This window comes from Eurytemora carolleeae, unplaced genomic scaffold, assembly GCF_000591075.1.
Source record: "Eurytemora carolleeae unplaced genomic scaffold, Eaff_2.0 scaffold415, whole genome shotgun sequence".
NCBI lineage: Eukaryota > Metazoa > Arthropoda > Copepoda > Calanoida > Temoridae > Eurytemora > Eurytemora carolleeae.
Genome location: NW_019396314.1, coordinates 142,106 through 170,030, shown reverse-complemented (window position 1 = coordinate 170,030; position 27,925 = coordinate 142,106). Strand labels below are relative to the sequence as shown.

At 32.1% G+C, this 27,925-nt stretch overlaps 1 protein-coding gene across 2 annotated transcripts; it reads right to left on the bottom strand.

Moving 5' to 3' along the window:
- Nucleotides 1-27,925, bottom strand: LOC111700742 (uncharacterized). 2 transcript variants are annotated; one of them, XM_023471777.1, is made up of 24 exons: nucleotides 27,813-27,925; nucleotides 26,473-26,946; nucleotides 26,337-26,414; nucleotides 24,790-24,939; nucleotides 23,668-23,745; nucleotides 23,194-23,504; nucleotides 22,961-23,069; nucleotides 22,047-22,432; nucleotides 20,718-20,765; nucleotides 18,275-18,345; nucleotides 17,273-17,350; nucleotides 16,625-16,701; nucleotides 15,955-16,057; nucleotides 15,636-15,707; nucleotides 11,738-11,833; nucleotides 11,239-11,319; nucleotides 10,941-11,053; nucleotides 7,000-7,052; nucleotides 5,587-5,658; nucleotides 4,698-4,748; nucleotides 4,484-4,535; nucleotides 2,368-2,426; nucleotides 1,368-1,471; nucleotides 1-206 (listed from the first exon to the last, which is right to left on the bottom strand). In XM_023471777.1, the coding sequence occupies exons 1-24, from the start codon at nucleotides 27,853-27,855 to the stop codon at nucleotides 155-157; spliced, it is 2,811 nt and encodes a 936-aa protein (XP_023327545.1). In that variant the 5' UTR covers nucleotides 27,856-27,925; the 3' UTR covers nucleotides 1-154. The 2 variants fall into 2 exon arrangements, with proteins under 2 accessions (XP_023327545.1, XP_023327546.1); XM_023471778.1 differs by lacking the exon at nucleotides 20,718-20,765 and adding an exon at nucleotides 19,890-19,937.

Sequence of the window (27,925 nt, the reverse complement as noted above, 5' to 3'; positions counted from 1 at the left end):
TCTTTATTTACAAATAGATATAAAATAATTTATAGAAAATTGATAACAATAACAATAGAAAAAAATAAAAGCATTTCTGCTTGTTGGTAGATAGCTACAAACTACAGAGTGTTGTTGTTGTTGTTGTAGTATATGTGGTTGTTGTTGCTGCTATTCATATCAACAGCTTAAGACCAGGAAATAAATCCTCAGGTCTGAGTAGATGTCTAATAAAAATAAAAAAGTGAAAATTATTATATCATTAACATAAAGTAACGGATTTCTCGCCTCGACCCAGGGCATTCTTGCATGTTCTAATCCCTTTATCTTTTCAATTTGATGATATAAACATTTGGTATTTAATCTATATATAAATTTGGCTTGTCTGGGTGTTTGTTTGTCTGTTTGTTTGTTTGTATCCAATAAACGTCAAAACGGCTGAACCGATAGGGCCCCAATTTTTTGTGGGACATCACGTGACCACAGGGAAGGTTTAAAAAATGTGTTTTAAAGGTTTTTAATTTTGTAAAAAAAATTTAAATTCTTGAAAATCCGCGATTTTTTTTTAAATCCGCGAAATTTTTTTCTTCTTTGTTTAAAAATGTAAACAAAAAGAACATGTTCACAATTTAAATAGAATAAATCCACGAAATTTTTTTCTTCTTTGTTTTAAAATGTAAACAAAAAGAACATGTTCACAATTTAAATAGAAGATGGGCGCGAAGCGCCCTAAAATCCTAGTAATTTTTTTCTTCTTTGTTTAAAAATGTAAACAAAAAGAACATGTTCACAATTTAAATAGAAGATGGGCGCGAAGCGCCATAAAATCCTAGTACTTTAATACTTAATCATTTTTTAAATTTTGAAAATCAAATGTCTACAACATCAGGTTTAAAAGATAAAATGATAAGAGACATAGGTTTGCTGACCACATTCACATTTATTGAGAAATTAAATTTAAAACCTAAATTTTGATAAAAACGTCATTTTCAGTCATGGCCGAGCAGGCCGAGCAGGGGAATCAGTTTTTTGACAAAAACAAAAATACCCGATAAAAATAAATGTTCGAAAATATTTAGAAAAAATATAAATTTGATTTGAAAGAATTCACTGAAAATGCTTTATTCAGTTATTTAACTTTTTGCTTTTTTAAAAAATATTGTGCAATTTTAGTTTTAATGTTGTTATAAAAAGCACATTATTATAGTTAGGAAATCTACCTATGGGTCTGTGTACTCTGCAAAATTACTGTATTTTATAATCGGATTTTAAAAAATGAAAAGTCATATTTTGAGTTTAACAGTCGTCCTGCAAGGCATAGACTTGAGTTAAAGGATAACGATGGAGATGGTGTATAAATGGAAATCTAATTGAAGATGGCATGTTACCTGTCTATGACCTGGAGATGGTGGTGGGTTATTCCAACCTTCCCCGTCTCCCCCGCCTCGTGCATTAGATGGACCAGGAGATAGAGAAGGGATAGATTATGTTCCTAAACAGAAACAGTTAGGGAAGGAATAGATTGTGTTCCTAAACAGAAACAGATAGAGAAGAGACAGATTATGTTCCTAAACAGAAACAGATAGAGAAGGAACAGATTATGTTCCTAAACAGAAACAGATAGATAAGGAACAGATGATGTTCCTAAACAGAAACATATAGAGAAGGGACAGATTGTGTTCCTAAACAGAAACAGATAGAGAAGGAACAGATTGTGTTCCTAAACAGAAACAGATAGAGGAGGAACAGATTATGTTCCTAAACAGAAACAGATATAGAAGGAACATATTGTGTTTTTAAACAGAAACAGGTATAGAAGGAACAGATTGTGTAACTAAATAGAAACAGTTACAGAAGAAACGGATTAACGTTCCTAAACAGATTAAGAAGGAACAGATTGTGTTCCTAAACAGGAACAGATAGAACGAACAGATTATGTTCCTAAACATAAACAGATAGAGAAGAAACAGATTGTGTTCCTAAACAGAAGCAAATAGAAAAGGGACCGATTGTGTTCTTAAACAGAAACAGATAGAGAATGGACAGATTATGTTCCTAAACAGAAACAGATGGAGAAGGAACAGATTGTGTTCCTAAACAGAAGCAGATAGAGAAGAAGCATATTTTGTTCCTTAACAGAAAAAGATTGTGTTCCTAAACAGAAACAGATGAAGAAGAAACAGATTGTGTTCCGAAACAGAAAAAGATAGAGAAGAGACAGATCATGTTCATAAACACAAACAGATAGAGAAGATTTTGTTCAGAAACAGTAAAAGATTAATATTTGCTTCATATTAACCGAAATGATGGCGGTATAACTAATGTACATTAGCCATGTTAGAACTGACTACATGAATGATAACATAAATAATGATAATACTTAGTCACCTGAAGAATCCCAAGAACTCTATGAATACCTCCTACTGGTAAACCATCTCGAACAGACTCTAAATTAGTCATAAATTAGAAATTTCGGGAAAACTTCCACTATAAAAAATAAAAACATACATACATTACGCACTCACGATAACAATTATATTGGCATCTGTTTCTGAATATTAAAGTACGTTCAAAAATAATTGCTCAAGAAATCATTATGAAAAATATCCGCAGGATTTATATAACTGAATATTTTTGTTAAACAGTTTTGGAATTCTGCATCTATCCATAAACGTGTAATTAATTGGAATATTTTAAGATTTTTTAAAAGAGATTTTTTGTCCCCAGGACATGATCGGGTTGTTACGATCAAATCTCGGAATTTTTTCTATTGCAAAAGTTTGGTGTTGTCTGGGTTTTTATATTGATCTACCAGGGGTTGTAATCTGGCAGCACATTCATCTATCCACGCTTCATTCATTCTGAGAAGAGGGTTGACAAGATTCTAGCTGCCTAAGATTCTTCTTAGGCCTGAGAATATAGAGTACAGGAATCCTTCTGATATACTGGAATGAGGCCCGGGTGCCATACTGATAGCAAACATCACACTCATTGCTCCCTAACATCTGTAAGCCCGGATTGGACACCCCCAGGAACCTATAGCTGGCAACTATAGACTCTCCCGGCTTGTCCACCATTCCTCTCTTCATCATCATTCACTTGGATCAGTCCCAATTGAAGCTTCTTTCTTGTTGAGAAGAAAGCACGCACCCTTTCGCTGCGAGAGTTGTTGACAGCCGCCCCTCTGTCCTCCTACATCCGTCAGGTGGTCGTAACTGCTTAACCAGATGTCGGCTTCAGATGTTTTTGAAACCAGAGGTTTGTGTAGAGTACGGGAATCGAACCCGTGAACACCAGCCTGGACACCAATCCAGTTACTGGCTGTGGACAAGTGGGCTTAACTTCAGTGATCTAACGAGAACTGTTGTCACACGCTCTCCACCCCACCCCACAAATATTTTAAGATTGAGTTAGGATTTTTAGTTATCATGAGAGAGATATGAAAGTCCCAACTCAACCTCTAAAAGCAAAACTCCACCATTGACCAAACTACAGGAGCAGTCTTATTTTCCACCATGCCATAATCAATATGAATAGAATATTGAAATTAATTTAAAATGATTAAACTCCACTTGAATACACGAAGTCCAGCTAGAATAAAAGTGGACAGCCAGGGAGTTCAGCAACATGGTTATGCCGGGACAATTAAATGGTCAACCAAGACAATAAATTGGGGTTTCCAAAATTGAAGTGATTGAGTAGGTATTTTAATGATATACTTAACTATTTAACAAAGAAAAAGTAGGTGCACTTGCATGGGACCATAGATGTAAATTATGTTATGTTTTTCTGAATAAATTCATAAAGTCTCATTTTTTGCAGGTAACCCTGTAGGCAAGTTTTCGAGTTAAACTGTTTGATACCAGCTTGGGAACCGAGATCTGCCTGGATTTTTTCCCTATTAAAGTCAACCCACTCAAAATAATTGTAAAACCAAACTTAGAACATTTCCGTGGTTCTCCCAAGTTGCCCAATCTAACTTTGAGGTGAATCGGTCAAGCTGGGAGAAATGATTGGACATACAAACTAACAGACAAACAGACAAACAGACTAACAGACTAACAGACTAACAGACTAACAGACTAACAGACTAACAGACTAACAGACTAACAGACTAACAGACTAACAGACTAACAGACACTAACAGACTAACAGACTAACAGACTAACAGACTAACAGACTAACAGACTAACAGACTAACAGACTAACAGACTAACAGACTAACAGAGAATACCACTGAATATATACTAGTTTGGGAACTGAAACTTACTCCAGCCGTTTACCCACAAATCACAATTGAACGATTTTACCGGGAAACAAAATTTTCGTTATTAAAGTCGGCCTACTAAACTTAGAATCAAGCTGAGAACATTCCCGTGGTTCTCCCAAGTCCCCAGTTAAAATTTGAGACAAATCGGTTCAGAGGGAATCCCAGTTATGATCGAACAAACAAACAGAGATCACAATTTTACATATATAGATATATATATATATATATATTTACCTATCTTATTATGCCACTCCACCAGAGAGGAATGAATCTCAAACAATTGGTCCTAAAAATTTCCAGTTCTGAATTTTGAAAAGAGTTTTTCATTTTTGGAGTCAATTATTTAACTTTTGAAAAACAAAATCGAAATCATGATAAAATTGTGAATTTTAATAGTTTTACAAAGTTCTAACAAGAAAATTTGGCCTCGCCGTAGTCTGTAATATACCTGTGTAACAGTAGTCCCCACCATGAGTCCATGTAGTTTATCCTTATAGTCCTAATCAACACTAGTCTTCAAAATATATCTAATGGGAAATGTTTGCGAAAAATGAAAGGGATATAGCTTACTTCCGGTTTTTGATTCTCCAGGAAACAGTTTTATATTTTCTCTTTAACGAAACATCATACAACATCTGAATTGTTACCGATCTAATGATTAATTGATCACGCCTCTAACCAGTTTTTCGCGATTACTCCCTTTAACTGTCATTAAATATTTAGATGAAAAAAATATTCTTTAGGGACACAATGTTAATTTAAATTTCAAGAATAGTAAAATGGGAACTGATGAATTCATTCATAGATTGATTGACGATTTGATTAATGATTTGATTAATGATTTGATTAATGATTTGATTAATGATTTGATAAATGAATTTATCAATGAATTGATTAATGAATTGATTAATAAATTTATAATTTACAAATGAATTGATTATCAAATTAATTAAGATATTGATTAATGAATTGATTAATGACATGATAAATTAATTGATTATTAAATTGATTAAAGAATTGATTAATAACATGATTAATAAATTGATTATTAAATTGATTAATGACTTGATTAATGAATTGTTTAATGAATTTATTAAGGAAATGATTAATTAATTGATTATTAAATTGTTTAATGAATTAATTAATGAATTGATTAATTAATTGATTATCAAATTTATTAATTTATTAATTAATCAATTAATTAATTGATTAATGACATGATTAATTAATTGATTATCAAATTCATTAAATAATTAATTAATTGATTGATTAATGACATGATTAATTAAACGATTATTAAATTTATTATTGAATTAATTAATGAATTGAAGACCCTCCTGCATGATGTACGGCAGCAGACGGGGAGCAAGTTTCAAAACCTTCTCAATATTCTCAACGTCAAGGTCAATCTAAAAATAACAATTAAAATAATAAATTTTTGCTTTAAGAAGTCAAAAACTATAACATGAGAATTCTTTTAGGTTTTTCTGAGTTCGAGTGAATTGTGCCAAAAACTGTAGGAATTGAGTCTTTGCCACAAACTCTGATTTGTTAGTCTCTATATCTTTGCAACCCAATGTCGTAGACCTTTGATATTTTAAACTATGAATTCAAATAATTTAATTTATTATTAATTTAGGTTTCAACCATCAGATTGCAAAGAAATAAGGATTAGAAAATGTGAGTTTTTAGCTTAAAACAAGGGACGTAATCTGTCGTCTTTGCAAGAAGGTCAGAGATCAGGTAGCAAAGGGAATCTGTGTTAAAGGTATAGATCATGTAGTGACATTGATGAACTGCCACTGTGTAGTGTACAGATGACAAAGATGATAAAGCCGGGTGAAAAATAATTACGATAAAGTAAAAAAATGCAATTTATAAATCTTCTTGCTTTTCTGTTTTTCCTATTATGAGCTATTCTTTTTATTTTCTGAATTGGGATGGGTTTTCTAATTTGTCTTATCTTAAAACTCATTATTTAGCAATAATGAATATCCTTATGTAATAGTTAAAAAATCCTTGACCTTAAAATTGTATAAGATGACATCTTTATCCCTTTATCAACAGTCAACAGTGTTCCCAATAAACATGGGAGTTAATTCCCAATAAACATGGGAGTTAATTCCCAATAAACATGGGAGTTAATTCCCAATAAACATGGGAGTTAATTCCCAATAAACATGGGATGGGAGTTAATTCCCAATAAACATGGGAATTAATTCACCACTTTAATAAAGTCTTTGATGACGACTTCTGAATTCGCATGGAGGTTGCATTAAACATCTAATTTTACTTTAAAGGAGTTTGCAAGATATTTTCTTCCATTGATGAACTGTTTAAAATTTGAAAGAATGAAAAATAGATTTTTTAAACTTGCCAAAATCAATGATTATTAATCTTCGCCTAAAGGTTGGTGTATCTACAAAATTATCAAAACAAAGAAATTTTGAAATATCAAAGAAAATTAATTTTTAGTTAATGGGATCGTCGACAAAATTTGAAAGAACTCTCTTTTCAAAGAGTTTGCAGTCCAATTTTTAAAGATAATCTTTAAACCTTCACTTGGGCAAATCTGCAGAGATATTTTGTTCTTTTTTTCGGTGAAAACTATAGAAACAACGATAATGTCCATATATTCAGATAAAGGTTTAATTCTTTGCTTTCATTGTTATTCAACTCTTTAATTACGGGGCCATTTAAAACTACGCTGACAGTCCCTTTAAATTGATATAAATAAGGATAAAACTTACCGTTGGATTGACTAAACCCTCAAATGAGCTAGGAACAGGCAGATTATCTAAACCTAGAACAAAGGAAATGAATTTTTGACACAAACTCTGATTTTCTAATCCCTAAATCTTTGCAACCCATTGTCGTGGACCTTGGATATTTCAAACTATGAATTCTGTTAGATCACATAACTCAATTATTAAATATCTAAAGTTTACACCATCAAGCTGCAAAGATATAAGAGATTTAAAAAATTGAGTTTGTGGCAAAGAAACAATTATTTGATTAATATTTTTATTATTTAAATTTCATCTAATTTACAAAACACAAACATCACTAAACACAAACATCATGAAACACAAACATCACTAAACACAAACATCACTAAACACAAACATCGCAAAACACAAACATCATAAAAACCTTTCAATTTCAATATTTGTACTATTGTTAAATTTTATCCTAACAATATTTCGAAGAAGAAGACAAAATTTTAAAAATGGATTTTTTAGAAGTTTTGTTGAAATATTTAAAATGAAAGGATCCGTTTCTTTCTAAAAATGTTGGCCTGCCGTTCATAATCCTTAAACAGACGCAACAGAAAGAAGTAAGATTAGTAGCGATCTTAATCGAATTCTTTTTGACGAAAGCCCCCTTTCATTTTTTGCGAACACTCCCTTTAAGATGTTTTTTTTAATTATGAATGAAATTCACTGTTTTCTCCACCTTCATCTATTCTCATTAATAAATATTCACTTACTCAAGTCCAGTTTATTGATTATGTACGTCACTGTTCCTTAATTGGGAAACATGTCAACAGAACTACGGTCCTAGAATTCGTCGGATTGTCAGTAATACTTATTTCTTCAGGAGNGGGGGGGGTTTAGCGTAATGGGCCTTAAATATAAAAACAAATTGACCATGTAAAGAATATAAAGAAATAAAAGATCAACGCCTAATGAGGGTTATGTGTTTGAAAGTGAAGGGTCAATGACTATCACGACATATAAAGCGGAGTAGGATGAAGCAAAGTTCTGATGCTACAGCATTTCCTAAAGTAATTACTGTTTTCTATGTGAAGCATCAAGAAGCAATTACATTAGATGTTTTCTCAAGCTAAAACAAATTAATCCAAGATTGGTTTTTATTTTCAAATAAATCTAACCCAAGCTACCATCATTAACATTACAGATTATATTAAAAAAAGGATTTTTAAATTTGGATCGGCCAGGAACCTTTTCTGGGAGTTATATGCAAGGTTATATAACATTTTTTGGCTTAATCGTTTTTTTTGGTACTAGCTGAATTTTGATTTTTGAAATAAAAAGTTATAAAAAACCTATGTTAATTCCCGGGCACCCATGGATTTCCTCAAAATAGTTCCTTCCCATTCGGTCCAGCCGTTTGTGAAGCTATAGCTTATAATAATTACGATAAAGTAAAANTTGTAGACGTAACTTGACGTTAATCTTCATGTCAGATAAATCTTTATACAGATTGTAGACGTAACTTGACGTTAATCTTCATGTCAGATAAATCTTTATACAGATTGTAGACGTAACTTGACGTTAATCTTCATGTCAGATAAATCTTTATACAGATTGTAGACGTAACTTGACGTTAATCTTCATGTCAGATAAATCTTTATACAGATTGTAGACGTAACTTGACGTTAATCTTCATGTCAGATAAATCTTTATACAGATTGTAGACGTAACTTGACGTTAATCTTCATGTCAGATAAATCTTTATACAGATTGTAGACGTAACTTGACGTTAATCTTCATGTCAGATAAATCTTTATACAGATTGTAGACGTAACTTGACGTTAATCTTCATGTCAGATAAATCTTTATACAGATTGTAGACGTAACTTGACGTTAATCTTCATGTCAGATAAATCTTTATACAGATTGTAGACGTAACTTGACGTTAATCTTCATGTCAGATAAATCTTTATACAGATTGTAGACGTAACTTGACGTTAATCTTCATGTCAGATAAATCTTTATACAGATTGTAGACGTAACTTGACGTTAATCTTCATGTCAGATAAATCTTTATACAGATTGTAGACGTAACTTGACGTTAATCTTCATGTCAGATAAATCTTTATACAGATTGTAGACTTGACTTGACGTTAATCTTCATGTCAGATAGATCTTTATACAGATTGTAGACGTAACTTAACGTTACTCTTCATGTCCGATAAATCTTTATACACGATTCTTTAAATTCTTTAAATTTAAGTTCAGTGTCTCCACTGCATAAACTCCACTATTCACTTTAAAGGAGAATCCGTAAATACAAATTTTGAATTTTTCATAAAATAAGAACGATTGAAGTTTTATAATTTTTGCTAAGAAAACGTTTTAAAGGGTACCGCGAAAGTTACCGGCTATTTTCCTCATAAAATAGAATATTGAGATTTCACCTCCACACAGTCCCTTTAAATGTAAATCTAGATTGTTTACGGGTTGACAACAATAACATCCAACTCATGATATTATATTTGAAAACTTTTATTTTACTTTCAGAGGCGCAACTATGGTATATTGAAAGGGTGGGTGGAACCTTTTTATTTGCAAAAGAATTTCACATTTTCGAGAAATTCATAACAGTGTAGGCAGACAAGGGTATTGAACCCCCTTTCATATCTAGAGATACCACCCGCCAGCCACGGGGGGCAGTCTAACGATGTTAAAAGCGTGGTTTAAAGGGTAGCTAGGGAAAGATCGATGCTGGAGAAATGAGTAAAATGGCATTTATTTTGCCGGCAAAAAAAGCAGATCGTCGGCCATCTTATCCCCAGGGTTCCTCAGGATTCACCAGTTTGCACGAAGGGTCTGATCAGAGGAGTCGAATGGAAATATTTTCACCATAGGCGAATGTCGTGTTTATTCAGATCAACTTTAGTTGGTCCAACACTTATCGTTTGTATCGTTAAAATTTAAAATATAGTTTGTGTTTGTTATTCCACTCAATCTTGGCTTTTAAATACAGAATTCTATTCAAGTTTATAATATGTTTCCGGGGCTCTTTTGGATCTAAAGTCTTGTTGGTTAAAACTGTGTCACTCTTGGTGCAAATTTCTCCGCCATTGTGATGCTTGGATTACAAATACATGCAGGGTTTCTCACAAAGCATGCGACTTTTTTATCGACCCAGAACTAATTAAATGTGACAATTTGGTCTTATACCTTTCAATTATTACGTGTTTTCTTAGTTCACCAAAATATTTAGGTCTAGTTTCCTTCTATAGACTAAATAAATTTAGTCATTTCTTATTATTTGTGGGTAACCCTGTAGGTGGAATAGATGCAAGGATGATATGTGTTTTTTAGACAAAGAGACATTTTAATGGTTTCAATGCATAGCAGTTCAATTTTTGTTCGTCAGGTTTATATTATAAAACTCATTGAACAAGTTTAACATTCTTTTCCTTTACGCATCAATAGGAAATAATCAATTTTTAAAACATACATTTTATTTCCAGAACCTGGCGGCGACTCCAATTTCTTGTAATATTCTGAAGTAACTAAAAAAGTGCATTAGAAGATTATTTTGAAGTTACCGGGCTGCATTCGTTTAAGTAGCAGTAAAAAGAATTAAATGCATTAATATGAGAATAAGAACATCCGGTTTATTTAAAAAGAATTTTTCAAAATTGAAAGAATTTTTTTCCTTGATGAAAAGATAACAATTTATCATAAATCTTTGCATACATTGTGTGTTTTTTTAGCTGTTAACTCTGGGCAATGTGATAATTAGACCACTTAACTCTGAGCAATGTGATAATTAGACCACTTAACTCTGGGCAATGTGATAATTAGACCCTTTACTCTGAGCAATGTGATAATTAGACCACTTAACTCTGAGCAATGTGATAATTAGACCACTTAACTCTGAGCAATGTGATAATTAGACCACTTAACTCTGAGACAGTATGTAGCCCTCTTACCTCTGAGTAATGTGATGGAAAGATTTTTAACCGTAGCTGCCGGATCCATTAGAAGAGTTATATTCTCCCCGCTTTCAGGCACAAATACCTTAGTGGCCTCATCCAGAGAATATCTGAATTTTAAAAAAATTAACGTTTCTAAATTAGAAATAGCAATCTAGGGTCGTCCCGGCCATAAATGTTGTGCTGCAAAAAAACGGAAATACCCAATAAGAAGTCTAACATCTTGAATTATATTACAAAATTTTCTTTAAACGCGTAAAAATTATAAATTAAATTTGAAATTCTGAAAACGTACCTGAGACGAATAAATCCTTGGTCTACAACTGTTCTTAGCCCTTGAAGAAAATATTCCTCCAAGCTCTGTTCTTCAGAAATCCTGAATTAACTTTCTTGAAACATTTTTATTTATTTAGAAAACACAAATAATAAAATTTTAAAAACCAGTTCTTGCAGAGTGCTTCGCTAAGAAAGTGTTTTGCTTTATTGTAATCATTTAAAATTATTTTGTATTGTATTTCAGTAAAAACATACTGAAGAAATAAACGTTATTGCTTCTACCCGTTCTATCTGCGTATTGGTTGGCTTTGTGTTCAAGACCTAAATACAGAATTTAGCGAAGGTTCGCGAAACAGAATGCTACTTAAATTAACCCGCTTTTTCTCGCGGATTTTCTGTTTTCACAGGTGAATATCATAAAATTTTAAACTTCAATACTTTTTAATTGACAGGGGTCATGTTAGTTACCACAAAAAATATGGATAAGCTAATATAGATAAGGATAAATTGCTTTCTACCTGAGTTTATCTGCAAGGTTAAGTTGATCAGCAAGCGCAACTGTAACACCAATATCAGGAGACCCTGTAGTACCACCTGGACCTGCCACTTCCTCACTACAATACAAAATTACAATGTCTCCAACAGATGTCAGGTCGGAAAACGCAAATTTCAATTTATCAATTAATACATCCCTTCATTGGAAAGTGATTAAAGGGACTATATGCGTAAATTCAAGTGACAATGCTTTTGTAGAGTGGTATGTCCGATTCACAATCTTGGACTGTTGAGTTCACACTTTACTCATCGTACACCGGGTTTTACAGTAATTCAACCCCTATTCGAGATATTTACACTCGGAGCTTTCTGTAATCTATGAAGTGTCAAAGGTCTAAAGAGAACCGTTGTAAATAGGGCATTATACCCTCTTTAAATAGTTGATAACTTGATATTACACTTACAGTCCTTTTAAGACAATTTGAAATGTGGCATTTTTTACAAGGTTTAACCGCATGTTTTAACACTAAAAGGGAGAGAAAATAAATGCGAAAACAAGTGGATAAAAAAACAAGAATTCTACTGTTTTCTTGCTGTCATTTTAATATATTGCCATGATGACTACTGAGACAAAAAAAATGGATAGAAAAAAAAATTTGAATGCAAAACGAAATGAAAATTGTCGCTTTTTCTTTTATTTTGATGATTTATTATTAATATTATTATTATTATTTTATTGTTCTGATAAAAAGTAAATATTTTCCGTTATATGCACTCTCTTTAAACCAATCTAATGTAAGATGTATTTTTGAAAATAACAAATCATTTCAGACTCATCTGAAGTTTTATTTCTCCAAAACTGGATGTGATTTTAATAAAACAATACAAAAAACAAACATATGATATCGTCTTTGCGCAAAAACAAAGTCTTTATTTGCAAATTATAATTTGGGGAAAAAAATATTCAGTATAAACCAGTATAAACCAGTATAAACTGAAACTCATTAGATTTCTTGAAGTTGAAGCTAACAAACTTAATCTAGAAGTTAAAGGAATAATTATCTTATAACTGACACAAACTCGAAATGTTGAAGAAAATAAGGAATGAATGAAAATTCTCTAAAGTTTATGATTTTTCAGTCTAGAATATTCTGAAAAGAGAATTTCTTCTCGAACAATTTATTTCTAATTTTACTTTAAACTGGTAGATTTTTCATGGGTCTGTCAGATTACACTGAAAGCACAAGGTCTACCATCGATATACTAGGTCTAGATAGATTTCACTGAAAACACTAGGTCTACCATCGATATACTAGATATAGATAGATTACACTGAAAGCACTACTTCTACCATCAATATACTAGTTATATAGATTACACTGAAAGCACTAGTTCTACCATCAATATACTGGTTATAGATAGATTACACTGAAAGCACTAGTTCTACCATCAATTTACAAGTTATAGATAGATTACACTGAAAGCACTAGTTATACCATCGATATACTAGATATAGATAGATTACACTGAAAGTACTAGTTCTACAATCAATATACTAGGTATAGACAGATTACACTGAAAGCAATAGTTCTACCATCGATATACTAGGTATAGACAGATTACACTGATAGCACTAGTTCTACCATCAATATACTAGTAAAAGACAGATTACACAGAGAGCACTAGTTCTACCATCGATATAATAGGTATAGACAGATTACGCAGAGAGCACCAGTTATACCATCGATATACTAGGTCTAGACAGATTATTCAGATAGCACTTGTTCTACCATTACTAGGTTTAAACAGATTACACCGAGAGCACTAGTTCTACAATCGATATACTAGGTATAGACAGATTACACAGATAGCACTAGTTCTACCATCGATATACTAGATATAGACAGATTACACAGAGAGCGCTAGTTCTACCATCTACATAATAGGTATAGATAGCACTAGTTATACCACCGATATACTAGATCTAGACAGATTACACAGAGAGCAATAGTTCTACCATCAATATACTTGGTATAGACAGATTACACTGAGTGCACTAGTTCTACCATTGATATACTAGGTATAGACAGATTACACAGAGAACACTAGTTCTACCATCGATATACTAGGTATAGACAGATTACACAGATAGCACTAGTTCTACCATCAATATACTAGCAAAAGACAGATTACACAGAGAACACTAGTTCTACCATCGATATAAGAGGTATATACAGATTACACAGAGAGCACTAGTTCTACCATCGATATAAAAGGTATAGACAGATTACACAGAGAGCACTAGTTCTACCCTCGATATAAAAGGTATAGACAGATTACACAGAGAGCACTTGTTCTACCATCGATATATTAGGTATAAACAGATTACACAGAGAACACCAGTTCTACCATCAATATACTAGGTATAGACAGATTACACAGATAGCACTAGTTCTACCATCTTTATATTAGGTATAGACAAATTTACACAGAGAGCACTAGTTCTACCATAGATATAATAGGTATAGACAGATTAAGCAGAGAGCATTAGTTTTACCATCGATATATTAGGTATAGACCGATTACACAGAGCGCACTAGTTCTACCATCGATATATTAGGTATAGACAGATTACACAGAGAGCACTAGTTCTACCATTGATATAATAGGTATAGACAGATTACACAGAGAGCACTAGTTTTTTCATCGATATAATAGGTATAGACAGATTACACAGAGAGCACTAGTTCTACCATTGATATAATAGGTATAGACAGATTACACAGAGAGCACTAGTTCTACCATCGATATAATAGGTATAGACAGATTACACAGATAGCACTAGTTCTACCATCAATATACTAGTAATCGACATATTACGCAGAGAGTTTCTGAAAAGAGAATTTCTTCTCGAACAATTTATTTCTAATTTTACTTTAAACTGGTAGATTTTTCATGGGTCTGTCAGATTACACTGAAAGCACTAGGTCTGCCATCGATATATTAGGTATAGACAGATTACACAGAGAGCACTAGTTCTACCATAAATATACTAGTAATAGACATAATACACAGAGAGCACTAGTTCTACCATCAATATACTAGGAATAGACAGATTACACAGATAGCACTAGTTCTACCATCAATATACTAGTAATAGACATATTACACAGAGAGCACTAGTTCTACCATCAATATACTATTAATAGACATATTACACAGAGAGCACTAGCTCTACCATCAATATACTAGTACTAGACATAATACACAGAGAGCACTAGCTCTACCATCAATATACTAGGCATAGACATAATACACAGAGAGCACTATAAGATATACCATCAATATACTAGGTATAGACAGATTACACAGAGAGCACTAGTTCTACCATTGATATAATAGGTATAGACAGATTACACAGAGAGCATTAGTTCTACCATCGATATAATAGGTATAGACAGATTACACAGATAGCACTAGTTCTACCATCAATATACTAGTAATCGACATATTACGCAGAGAGCACCAGTTATACCATCGTTATACTAGGTATAGACAGATTATAGAGATAACACTTGTTCTACCATTACTAGGTTTAGACAGATTACACCGAGAGCACCAGTTCTACCATCGATATACAAGGTAAAAATAGATTACACAGATAGCACATAGACATAATACACAGAGAGCACTATAAGATATACCATCAATATACTAGATGTAGATAGATTACACAGAGAGCACTAGTTCTACCATCGATGTACAAGGTAAAGATAGATTACACAGATAGCACTAGTTCTACCATTGATATACAAGGTATAGACAGATTACACAGATAGCACTAGTTCTACTATTGATATACAAGATATAGACAGATTACACATTCTAAAAAAAATGTTGTGATAAAGGTTTAATTTTTACCTTTCAGTTTCAGATTTTTCATCAGCTTTGTCGTTTGCCTTGGTTTCCTCCGTTTCAGGAACAGCTGCTGATCTGAAATTTTTTTTTTTTTTTCAATTTTGTCAGTTATACCTCTCCCTTTGCAACTATATTATTATCAATAATAATAAAGTATTAACTGACCATTACTATTAAATAATTTTTAATTTAATTTATAATCAAATAATTATTGTTGATCCAACTAAATACATTTACCAAAAGTTATGAAAGTACTAATTAAAATACAGTGCATATTTTACTTTTTTTTTCTTTTGAGAAGAATATTTCGTATATTTAAAACCTGAATGAGAGTTGAGAAACCAGGGTGTCAAGGTTAGGTAGCCCAGAACTCATATTCATGTAGCTCAGTGAGTTGTTTAGAATATCACCGATAGATGGCAGTCCTGTCACAACCAAAAAATAGCATTAACACTTGGTTTTTATTTCTAGATGTGTTTTACTCTTTCCAGTAAAGTTGCAAACTTCTAGAAATGGGACAGGGGTGTATATTTTTCACAATTACCAAATGATTTTTAATGATCTGACTTCTAGGGGAAAAAAATTCNGGGGGAAGAAAGACGATTTTTCGAAAAAATATACACTCCTGAAATGAGATCATAAAAATATTGAAGAGAATTGCCAATTTCTGGAGAAAACATTAATGTGGTGCAACATCATAAAAACAAAGAGAAGAACTTCTCGTTATAGGATGTCCACACAAAAATATTTCAGCAGCTTTAAAATTGATCAAAAAGGTTTGGGCCGGGGCGGAAACAATTATTCAAATAAGATTTAAGATTTTAAAAAGATAAACAATTCCCTTAAGATTTTATAATATAGTTGAATAAGATGTGTAACGTTCTATGCAAACAACGATTAACATTTCATTTATATAGTTTAAAAAGTTTTTATAATTTTCAAGCAACTAAAAAACGCTAAAAGAAAAGTTTAAACCTTTATTGCGAGTTTACCTGGTAGTTTAAACTTCTTTATCTCTTCAGACGCATTTTTAACATGATGAGTGAAGTGAAAACCATCAAAGTCCGATCTGAAAATAATTTAAATTTGCAAAATTAAGGAATTCGGCATACTATACTTTTCTGATCCTAATATATTTGCAACCTTAGTTTGCAAACATTTTATTGTAATAACAATGAACTCTGTCTGATCAAGTTATCTAAATTTGAAATATAAAAGGAATGAGTTTGTGGCAACGACTCTGCAATTCATTTAAATAGTTTAAAGAACTCGTTATACTATAGTTTTTTTTGCTTCTATTATCTTTGCTTATTTTGCGATCATTTTATTGTATGCAATTAAATACTTTGGACTATACCGCAAATATACGATTTATAAAGCGGCAGAGGAGTGTGCTATACCTTTCTGATCCTGATATCTTTGCATGACCTGAAGTTTTAAACATTTGATAATACAAGTATGTAAATTCTAAAGGATCAATGTCAAAATTAAAATTTCGAAGGCTTGCATTATTAAGTTGCAAAGATATAGGAATTAAAAAACTGAATTTAAGTCAAGCATAATCAGCATATTTGCAAAAAAGACTTTTCTGATTTGTAAATGTTTTATAAAAAAATGATGATAAGAATCTGTGTTCTCACCTAATCCTGTCATCTAAGTTCTTGTGGTTAAGCTGAGTAGAACTAATTGTACTATTCTTTATTATCTCGGTCACTTTACTGTACATCAAATTTAGTCAATATATTTTTACAATTCTTAACAATTCTGATCTCTAATAGTTATCCTCAAATCTAATTAATTGAAATATTTTGTTATCATAATTGAAAATAGTTTGAAAAAATAATCAAAACAGCCAAAAGCTTTTTTTCACCTAATTGCTTGCACTGTTAAAAAAAATTATCAATTTGTAATTGTAAACTCTTTCTGTATACACCAATACGTGTATTGTAGTACTAAACTTTATCTATCTATCTTCAATAGGGACATTCTTTTTTTTCGCTCTTTCATTGTTTACGGCAAGCTGAGTGTGATGTTTTATGTTAAAACAGATTAATTTTAGATACAATAATTGATAAAAAGTAAATCAAAGAAGTAGAAAAAAAAAATTTTAAGCAGAACAAATTTTCTGTAAAATGTTCATAGAAAATAAAGTAGCGAAAAAATAAGAATAAATACACTAAAGAAAGAAACTGTAAAAGTACAGGTCTCAAAAGTTATATTTAAAGCCAGGTTTTGGGTATGAACTGAATCAAAGGATTTAATCTTTTAGTTATACCAATATACACACATGTTAGAAATCTGGACAACGCTGAAAGTTTGTCAGCAAATTTTTAAACAGCCTCAAATTTAAAGGATCGCAACTCGCAACGCCATAGCCCTTGGTTTTACCTCACAAACTTACAATGATACTTTTTAATAACCCTAGGCATATACATTTATAAATGCAACACGCTAGTTTATAGCTCAAGTCTGAGAGGAGTAATTAGAACATTAATTCTCTATTTATGCGCGACGCGTGAGCATCTTTTTTTTAATACACGCCCTTGTGTCCCCTGCGCTCAGGAATAGGTTTTTAAAAGGGTTGATTATTATCAGACAATTAGAAAAGAATAAATATGACAAAAGCGACTAAATTCCAGTCCCTGAAGTCTTCTGTAATTTCCTTAATTAAAGGGATACTCTGAGATCTGTTCCACATATCAGCGTACAGGTCCTTTAAGTAAACAAAAGAAATTAAGTTCAGATTTTCTAACTCCAATATCTTTGCAGCCCAATGTCGTATTTCAATCTATGAATTTAGTTCGATCAAATAATCTAAGTTTTCATCATCATGTTGCAAATATATAGAGAAACTAAATGTAAGTTTATGGCAAAGACTAAATTTTTTTGCAAAATATAAAGAAACAAGGTATATGTGCCTGAAAACAAGAAAGTGTACGCCCGAGAGTAATTTATGAAATAAAGCTCTTCGCTCATATATATATATATTTATAAAACTATATTTGTATGAGAGGGATTTTCAATGGAAAACTCTCGTATTTTTAATCTAAATTCCTGGCAATATTGTTGCATTTAATGTATTTTTCATTACGACTTAAAAAAAAAAAATACATATTTTATACATATTAAGCTCAAAATGTTAAGATGACTCACCATTTAAAAAAAAACAATTGGTCATGCCCGATTTACATCGGTACCAGTTTACATAGATTTGTTTGATTCAATGTGTGTAAGGCTATCGCAGGGGGCGGAAACGTCATGGGGTGTGTCTGTACCAAAAGAGTGTGTGTAAGTACACCAAAGGTGTGTACTGTAGGTTTATACAGTACGTAAGAATCTCGGTATTTGTACAGTCTAGGAGAGTATATTTGTTTATTGTTAATTGTTTGCTTAAAAATAAGTTTAATATGCATGTAATATATTATTTACATATTTAAGTCAACACTATAAAGCCAAATTTTCATGCAAAGAATATAATTTGATTAAAGTTTACAATAAACTACTCGTTATTCAAGTTTAATTATAATTGACAACATTGTTCTAAAATTTCCTTGACTGTAGTCATGTTGTGTGTCTGTACCAAAATAGTGTGCGTAAGTTTACCGTACTGGTCTGCAAAGCAGGGCGACTGGCTTTCTCATGCCAGACCAGCGCCATTTCCTTTCTCTTTATTCCTATTCCCTGGGCTATCGTCGTTTTTTAGCCTGTATGTGTTGAATTCTGACCGAATACTCAACACTTTTTTCTGTAGCATAATTACGCAAGTAACTTTTACAGAAAACCCCTGATTAAAAATCCGTTTTTTAATTTAAAAACATGGATATCTCATTCGTTGTTCATCATGAAAAATGTTTAAGGGTATCGTTGCGAGTCGGACAATCCGCTCTAAGAATGGGGTTAACTGAAATTAAGTCTATAGCACGGGCAGCCGTAGTACATTTGAATTTCCGAGCCGGGTCAACCTTTCCGGTCCTAGTTTATACTGTATCGCCCGGACATTGGATAAATAAAGCAGACACTTAATAGGATTAGCCGGTGCAACAAGATTGACGCAGTCAGACTTTAGGTTGAATTTACTTTTACTCAAGGGTCATGAGTGCGCGTGATAGTTAATTTGATATTATTTCTTATTCTTACGTTGAGTTTGATATTAATTCCTATTCTTTCCTTGAATTTGATATTAATTCTTATTCTTACGTTGAATTTGATATTAATTCCTATTCTTTCCTTGAATTTGATATTAATTCTTATTCTTACCTTGAATTTTGTCTTCATAAGGTGGTGAAGGGAAAATGTTTTTACAACCTAAATATTAGATTAAATATTTTATGACAAAGCTCTTTAACTAAATATTTTTCTATAAAAAAAAATATATATTTTAAAAGTATGTTGCTAATGCTAGTTTACGAAACGAAAAATAAAAAAATGAAAATTTCTTTTTCGTTTTTAAGTTAAAAATTTATTCTTTTTAAAACAATTGTTTTAAGAACGAGTGTTTCGTTTTTTGTTTTTCCACGCATACCAAAAAACCAAGTTTCATAGATAAAATATAATTTGAGCAAAATTGTGAAGTTTTGCACACAAATATCGTTAGAAACAAAGTTTTACCGTGAAACAAAAACATCTAAAAAAAGAAAAGAATAATTGTTAAAACAATTATTCAGTGTGTTTCGCTACTTAGCGATTTCCCTAAAAACCTAATATATTAGTTTTAAAATTCATATTTTGTATGAGAGGGATTTTCAATGGAAAACCCTCGTATTTTTAATCTAAATTCCTGGCAATATTGTTGCTTTTAATGTTTTTTTCACTACGACTTAAAAAAAAATTACATATTTTATATATATTTAGCTCAAAATGTTAAGATTTAGTGGCTTACCATTTAAAAAAACAGTTGGTCGTGCCAGATTTACATCGGTACCAGTTTACATATATTTGTTTGATCAATGTGTTGAATTCTGACCAAATACTCAACACTTTTTTCTGTAGCACAATTACGCAAGTAACTTTTACAGAAAACCCCCAAGAAAAAAATCCATTTTTAAAGTTAAAAACATTAAAATTAAATTAAATTCTTATTCTTACCTTGAATTTTGTCTTCATAAGGTGCTGAAGGGAAAATGTTTTTACAACCTAAATATTAGATTAAATATTTTATGACAAAGCTCTTTAACTAAATACTTCTTATAAAAAAAAATATTTTAAAAGTATGTTGTTAATCTAGTTTACGAAACGAAAAATAAAAAAATGAAAATTTCTTTTTCGTTTTTGAGTTAAAAATTTATTCTTTTTAAAACGATTGTTTCAAAAACGAGTGTTTCGTTTTTTGTTTTTCCACGCATACTAAAAAACCAAGTTTCATAGATAAAATATAATTTGCGCAAAATAGTGAAGTTTTGCAAACAAATATTGTTTGAAACAAATTTTTACCGTGAAACAAAAAAAATCTAAAAAAAAGAAGTTTGTAATTGTTAGAACAATTATTCAGTGATAGCCAGAAAACTGTAGAATAGTAAAACGATTTAAATAAATAATTAAACGCATTTTATGTCCTTTTACACTTTTAGTGAAGGTTTGTACTTGGGAGGAAAGATTCAAAACTTGGAAAAATGGATTCAAACTTGAAATAGTTTTACTGTAAGTAACTGTCAAATCATGTATTAAGTGAAATGGTTCTCTTCACACTGCACAATTGTTGTATCTCATGTTCATTGGACAATTTAAATTTTAAAGTAATAACTTAAAGGGATTGTTCGCAAAAAATGAAATGGGGTATAGGCTTACGTCGAAAAATATTCGATGGTGACTGCTACTAATCTTACTTCTATCTGTTGAGTCTATAATAGAAAATTGTTAAAAACTACTCATACAAATTCACAAAGTTGCAATATTCAACTCGGATCGTAAATAAAAAAAAACGATCTCACGCAAATCATTCAGATACTCCAACCTATAATCCTCGATTTTTTTTCGACGCATTTGTACATATAGTTGATATTTCATTACCATCGAATATTTTTCGATGTAAGGCTATACCCCTTTTCATTTTTCCCGAACACTCCCTTTAAGTCTAAAAGTCATCTTCCTTGTCAAGAGTTTTACGGATTTCACTTTATTTTCAACGGTTCTGAATCTGAATCTGATCAAACTGTTGAGAATAAAATGAATTAGTTTTAAAGGAATTGACTCTTTGCCACAAACTCTGATTTTCTAATCACAATATTTTTGGAACCCAATGTTGTAAACCTTTGATATTTCAAACTTAAAATTTTTTGATCTAACAAAAGTCATAGTTTGAAATTTCAAAGGTTTACTACATTGGAATCCAAAGATATAAGGATTAGAAAATCAGAGTTTGTTGCAAAGAGTCAATTCCTTTATATGTGTTAAATTTACTTATTCTTTTCTTTTTACCTTATTCTCGTTTTCCTTCCCGTTGTCTTTAAGCTTTAAATCCTCTTTAAACCCTTGTCCTCTTATCTTCTTATCTTTTCTTCTATTTTCATCTTGATCAGTTTCATTGGGGTCATTGTCGTCATAATCTTCATTTTCTTCTTCACTCTCTTCTTTCTTCTTTTCCTCCTCTTTATCCTCTTCTGAAGGTACCGGAACCGGAACAGGAACCGGAACCGGTGTCGAGTTATTTTCCTCAATTTCCTTTGCCGCGTTCATTTCTAATTCCGATAGAATATCTCCCGTTCCTTGTATTTTTCCAGTTCTTTCCCTCGGGACCTTGGTTTCTTCTTTATCCTTCTTGTTTTTAGGAGTTAGGTTCAGGTTTAGCGATGTGTACAGGATTCCTTGTAAATACATACTTTAGATTTAAAGGGACTGCAAGAGTAATTTCAAGTGATCCTCCATGCAAAGATGATAATGCCCGAATCACTATGGAAAACATTAAAAGCTTTGTAGTTGTTCCAGGTTTAAAAGTGTTTCTTTCTGGATCATTCTTTTATGTTTTTCTGTCTTAAAAATGCGGAAGTCACTTTTGTAGGAAAACTACTTTTGAAAATTAACAATTTTCAAAATTATAAACGTTGATAAATAACTAATGCTTGATTAGACAAGGCTTTAAAAGGTGCTGCTGTGAATTAGGCATTTTTAATTACAATTATACAAATTATATGTCAACTGCATAAGAATGCTGAGAATGCAGTATTGTAGAGAATTTTTTAAAAGATTCATTTTAAACCTATCAGACGTTTTTACGGTGCATATTTGTTTAGAAAGAGCGCAAATTTTATCTCTACTAAACTGCATTCTCAGCTCAATTACCATGTCTAGCCCGACACTCCCTTTAAACAAAAGTTTTAAGCTCTGGTGTGTACCTGGAGTTGGGCTGGTTTCAACAGGTTCTCCAGATCTATCCTCGAACCAGTATTCTCCAGGTACATCATCAACACTTACAGAGTTCAACTCAGTTTTATCAAGGATATCCTTCATCATATTCAAAGAATTAACATTAATATCTATATATTTATATATTTATAGACGACATTTCATAAATTCTTTCGATACCTCAAAATCTCTGGGGTAAACTGTATCAAAAATATATTATCACCTGTACTCGCTTTTCAATTTCTCGTTTCAAGGATTTTAATAGTTTTTCCTTCTCTGGAGAGTTTTCAATCAAATCCTTGAGAGAGGTTTCAAACTCTTCCATATCATCAAAGGAAGCGTTTAAAAACTCTTCCAGTTGTGATGGATCGGATTGGTTTTTCTGAGGTGGAGGCTCGGTTGAAGTAACGGATGATTCTTCTAGTTCAGATCCTGGTTCAGCTGCGGGTTCAGCTCCTGGTTGACCTCCGGGTCCGGCTTCTAACTCAGCTCCGGGTCCAGCTTCTATTTCAGCTCCTGGTTCAGCATCAAATACTGAGAGAATACAAAATATGGATCAAACAAGGTCAATCTTGTATTATCTTAAGTTATCAGTTCGTTAGAATACATTTGCGCTTTTTAATGAAAAATTGTCTAAACAGCAACAAGGANGGGGGGGGGGGGGGTGATAACAATGTTGATAATTATATTTGTATACCCTTTGTATTGTAAGTGAATATTGCTGCTAGAGTTGGGAAAGGATTCTGTGTCAGCTGGAAGCTGGACGGGAGAAGACCTGAATAAAATTTCAAGATTTAAGATCAAATATTAATAAAACACAAATATTAAATTAGTTTCTGCTCTTCAAGCTAAAATATTATTTTTTGTTTTGAAGATTAGCCAGTGGTGAAATAAATATAGTTTTTTGGTGAGGTATTACAATGAGTAAAAAGCTTTAGGCACATACAAAGTTTTTTCTGTTAGAAAAATTTACCTTTTCATAAAAATAAAAATTTTAATAAAAAAATGAAAAGGCCCGAAGTCAAAAAACAAAACAATTAAAACTGTAAACTATAACGATGTTTATTTGGTGATGTAGGATGGGTCAGTCTGCCGAACAATGTCGATGTAGGATGGGTCAATCTGCCGAACAATGTCGATGTAGGATGGGTCAGTCTGCCGAACAATGTCGATGTAGGATGGGTCAGTCTGCCGAACAATGTCGATGTAGGATGGGTCAATCTGCCGAACAATGTCGATGTAGGATGGGTCAGTCTGCCGAACAATGTCGATGATTTCAAGGATGTAGAGGCGGAGGAAGACTCAAGCTGCCGAAATTTCCAGAAAAAAATCTGAGTTGAAGCATTTTTTTAAGTGTCTTCTTACCAAAAAAAAACTTATCTAATTTACACTGCGTAAAAAGGTCTGACAAAGGTTAACTTATTCTGAATCAATTTTTATAATAAAATTTTGATAATTTTAAAGATAGATTATAACAAGTAAATTGTAATGTGATAATACGTATAAAAAAAGATTAGATGTAAAAAAGATGTATAACCGCTTAAAATTTGTACCCAATATTTTTACCATCCATAAATCTTTCCTGGGGTCATATGAGACTGAGGTCCCACAAATTGGTCCCGATCGGTTCAGCCGTGTTGACGTTTATTGGACAAAAACGGACAGACAGATAAACAAGCAAAGTATACGCATAGAAGAATGGTATAGATTAAAAAGAACGATCTTAATGATTTGTTAGACTCACTGTTTCAAGTTCTCCAATGATAAGAAAAGAAAGAAAAGAAAAATCAATAGTTTCTGATTAAAAGTTAAGGGTTACCCTGAAGTGAGAGAAGGTTTGCAAATGCCGGACCAGACAGGGTTTCCGCCTTTTCTTCAGCTGGCAGGGTTTCCGAGTTTTTATCACCAAACAGGGTTTCTGTACTTTCCATTCCAATTTTCTCTCTCAGCTCACCAACGCTGGGCAGCCCTGTAAATAATTTTGTATCTTAAAATCTCAAACTGGCGCATGAATAGGATTGGATTGTTGTAACCCTCCATTAAAAGCGAGCAATTTCTAATTCAAAAAAGTACCCTTAGTATTTTTATCTAATTTGTCGAATATATCGTCATTTTTATAGCAAGTGTTTAATTCTAACAATTTTCCCCATTGCACGAATCCGTATAAGTCCCTCGTTAACCCTATTCCTGCTGGGGGGGGGGGTCAATTTGACCCCCCCTGTATTTTTTTTTTTACACAACTCAAAAAGTATTGGTCTGAGGCTGTTGAAATTTTCTGACTTTTCCTACATACTCAAAGCCCTCCCTTTAGGCCTAAAACCGGGCTTTAATACTAACTGCCTGAGTCCTCAGGCACACTGCCTTAATGACTGCTTTTTCCTGTAACAAACTAAATCTCTGTTTTGACCCACTTCCACTTGTCAGATTTTGATAAAATTTAGCTTTTGGAAAGCCTTTGACATAAGGAAACGAATTGCACAAGTTTTGCGAAAAAAATTGCAAATTGTTTGCAAACAACCTGTCAAAGGAAATTTGCACATTTTTAGTTTTTCTTGATTAAAAATCAGGTTATTTAAAATTTTGCAAATTTTTTTGCATATTTTTTTGCAAACATTTTTACTATATAACTGGATTTTGCGATAAAAACTCAATTTTTGCAAATTTGCAAATTTTTTTGCAGATTCTAAAAGTAGAGCACAAGAGCTTTCCAGTGATGTATATCATTTGTCATATTTGGACATCAAACATGGGATTTAGAGGGGGGGGGGGGCAAATTGACCCCCCCAGCATATCCTGGTTTTCAAGTACCCCAGCAGAGATAGGGTTAAGGAAACAACAGTTGAAAATGGCCAATTTTTTTATGGATAGTTCATTTCTTCGTGATCATCAGACAAAGGAAGAAAACCGTTGTAAATCTGACATCCTACTTTTTTTTGATACAGTGGGACTCAGTGCATTTAGAAATGGTTTTTTATATCGTCTTTTTAGGTATTTTCATGTTTGCGACATTCATGAATTTTATCTTGTAAAGAGAAACTTCATTCAGAATTGCATATTGTCTCAGTTAGTGATGGTTTATCTTCTTTTATAAATATATTATATTAAAGTAATTCTTCTAATCACGTCATGTTAGTTTATCTTGACTCTTTCAAGAACTAAGTTCTCCAATCCAGGCATAAATATATCCTAGAGATTTCTGGATCCACATTTTATAAAAATATTGTTCGGAATATCTATTTCATAATCTATTCAAAGAATAAGAAAAAAATTGAAAATACACCATCTGAAACAGAAAAAAAACATTAAATTTGAAATTTGAAAAAGAAAAAATATGTTAAATCATGAATTTGGTAAAAAATACTGGACCTGGAATTTGAAAAGTATCCAAACTCTTCTGAATTCTTCGAAAACCTGCTGACAAATTTTCTCCTCGCTGAAATATTCCTAAAAGTGCAATTTTTCAGAGAAATCTTTTTATAATATTTCGTTTATTTTTACTTGCCTGTTATGCTTGGAAGGGTTTCCAGTGATCTAAAAATAGAACCATCAAACATTGATGCATTTGCATCACGCCGCCGTCTGTTTTCATTGCTGTTGTTGACTGTATTAATTACGTTTGTTGACAATGTTGAGGCCGCATAGAGGAATGCCAGGAACGGGAAAAGGGCGAAGGTTCCACAGGATCCGGCGGTTCGGCGGGCACGGTCGGCGTCATATTTACGCCGAGGCTGATGCTTTTCTGTTAATTGTTTGGATTCGGCAATAAATTGTTGTAAATCAAACTGGTGTTGTTCCAGACAATTCTTGAAATCTAGTTTTTCTAACAGCTGTAGTTGAGAAGTGTCCTGGAGTAGTTGAACTGGGTCATGCTGTAGTTGAGACGTTTCCTGCTGTAGTTGAACTATATCCTGTTGTTGCACCAGCTGTCCCACCTGCTCCCCACTTCTTAAAACGTGGCATTCAAAACGGGAAAATCCTAAAAGAAAAGAGTTAAGAGACACATGATTTTTTGCCACTTGCATCACCTTGCAGCTGATATAAATCAGAAAATCACTTTAGCAGATAATCAATTCTTGAAAATAATCAAGTTTTTAAACTTCTATTAAAGTCACAGGAAAATAATCATAAGAAAAACATATTTGAAAAGGAAAAAGTCATGAAAATATACTTAAAGGTGTNCCCCTCCCCGACGCCTGCCTATTATTACAGTAGTATACTGCAAAAACATACTCTAACACGGGTAATCTTCAAAGCTTATTTTTTTCCCAGGAAACCCAAAAAATGTCTAATTAATGAAAATATGTTGGAATTATCAACCCATAGAGTATTGTAGAATAAATTGAAGTGCAAATATTTATGAGTTCATGTTGTGACTTTAAGTTATGAATCATGCCGTGACAAGAAATATAAAACTTTAAAAAACAAGTTTAGAGTTCTCGATTTTCTTTAATATTTGCAGTACACAGTTCTTTAATTTTTACCTCAGTACTTTTTGTTGATATTAGGCCTTTTTTCAAATATTGTTTTATTAAAACTGGTGTCTAAAAATAAATACTCTGCTTGTCTGTTTGAAACCAATAAACGTAAAAACGGCTAAACCGATCGGGTCCAAATTTTGTGTGGGACCTCACATTACCATAGATAAGGTTTATTGAAGGTCAAAATTTGAAAAAATTGCTTAAAAAATTCGAATTCCTAAAATTCAAGAAAATAAATTGTTTAATCCGCGAATTTTTTGTTTTTGTTTGATATTTTAGAAGAGAAAATGCCGCAGATGCAACAATAACAAGTTAAAATTGAAGATGGGCGCGAAGCACCCTAGAAGTTTAATTAAGAATATACCTGTGACACTTAATAATATTGTGAAAAAGAAAATCTCTTGCATTATTCTCCTATGACATTATTACAGTTTTCCATTAGAACTTTTAGAGAGAAAACAATCTGAAAATAAGTTG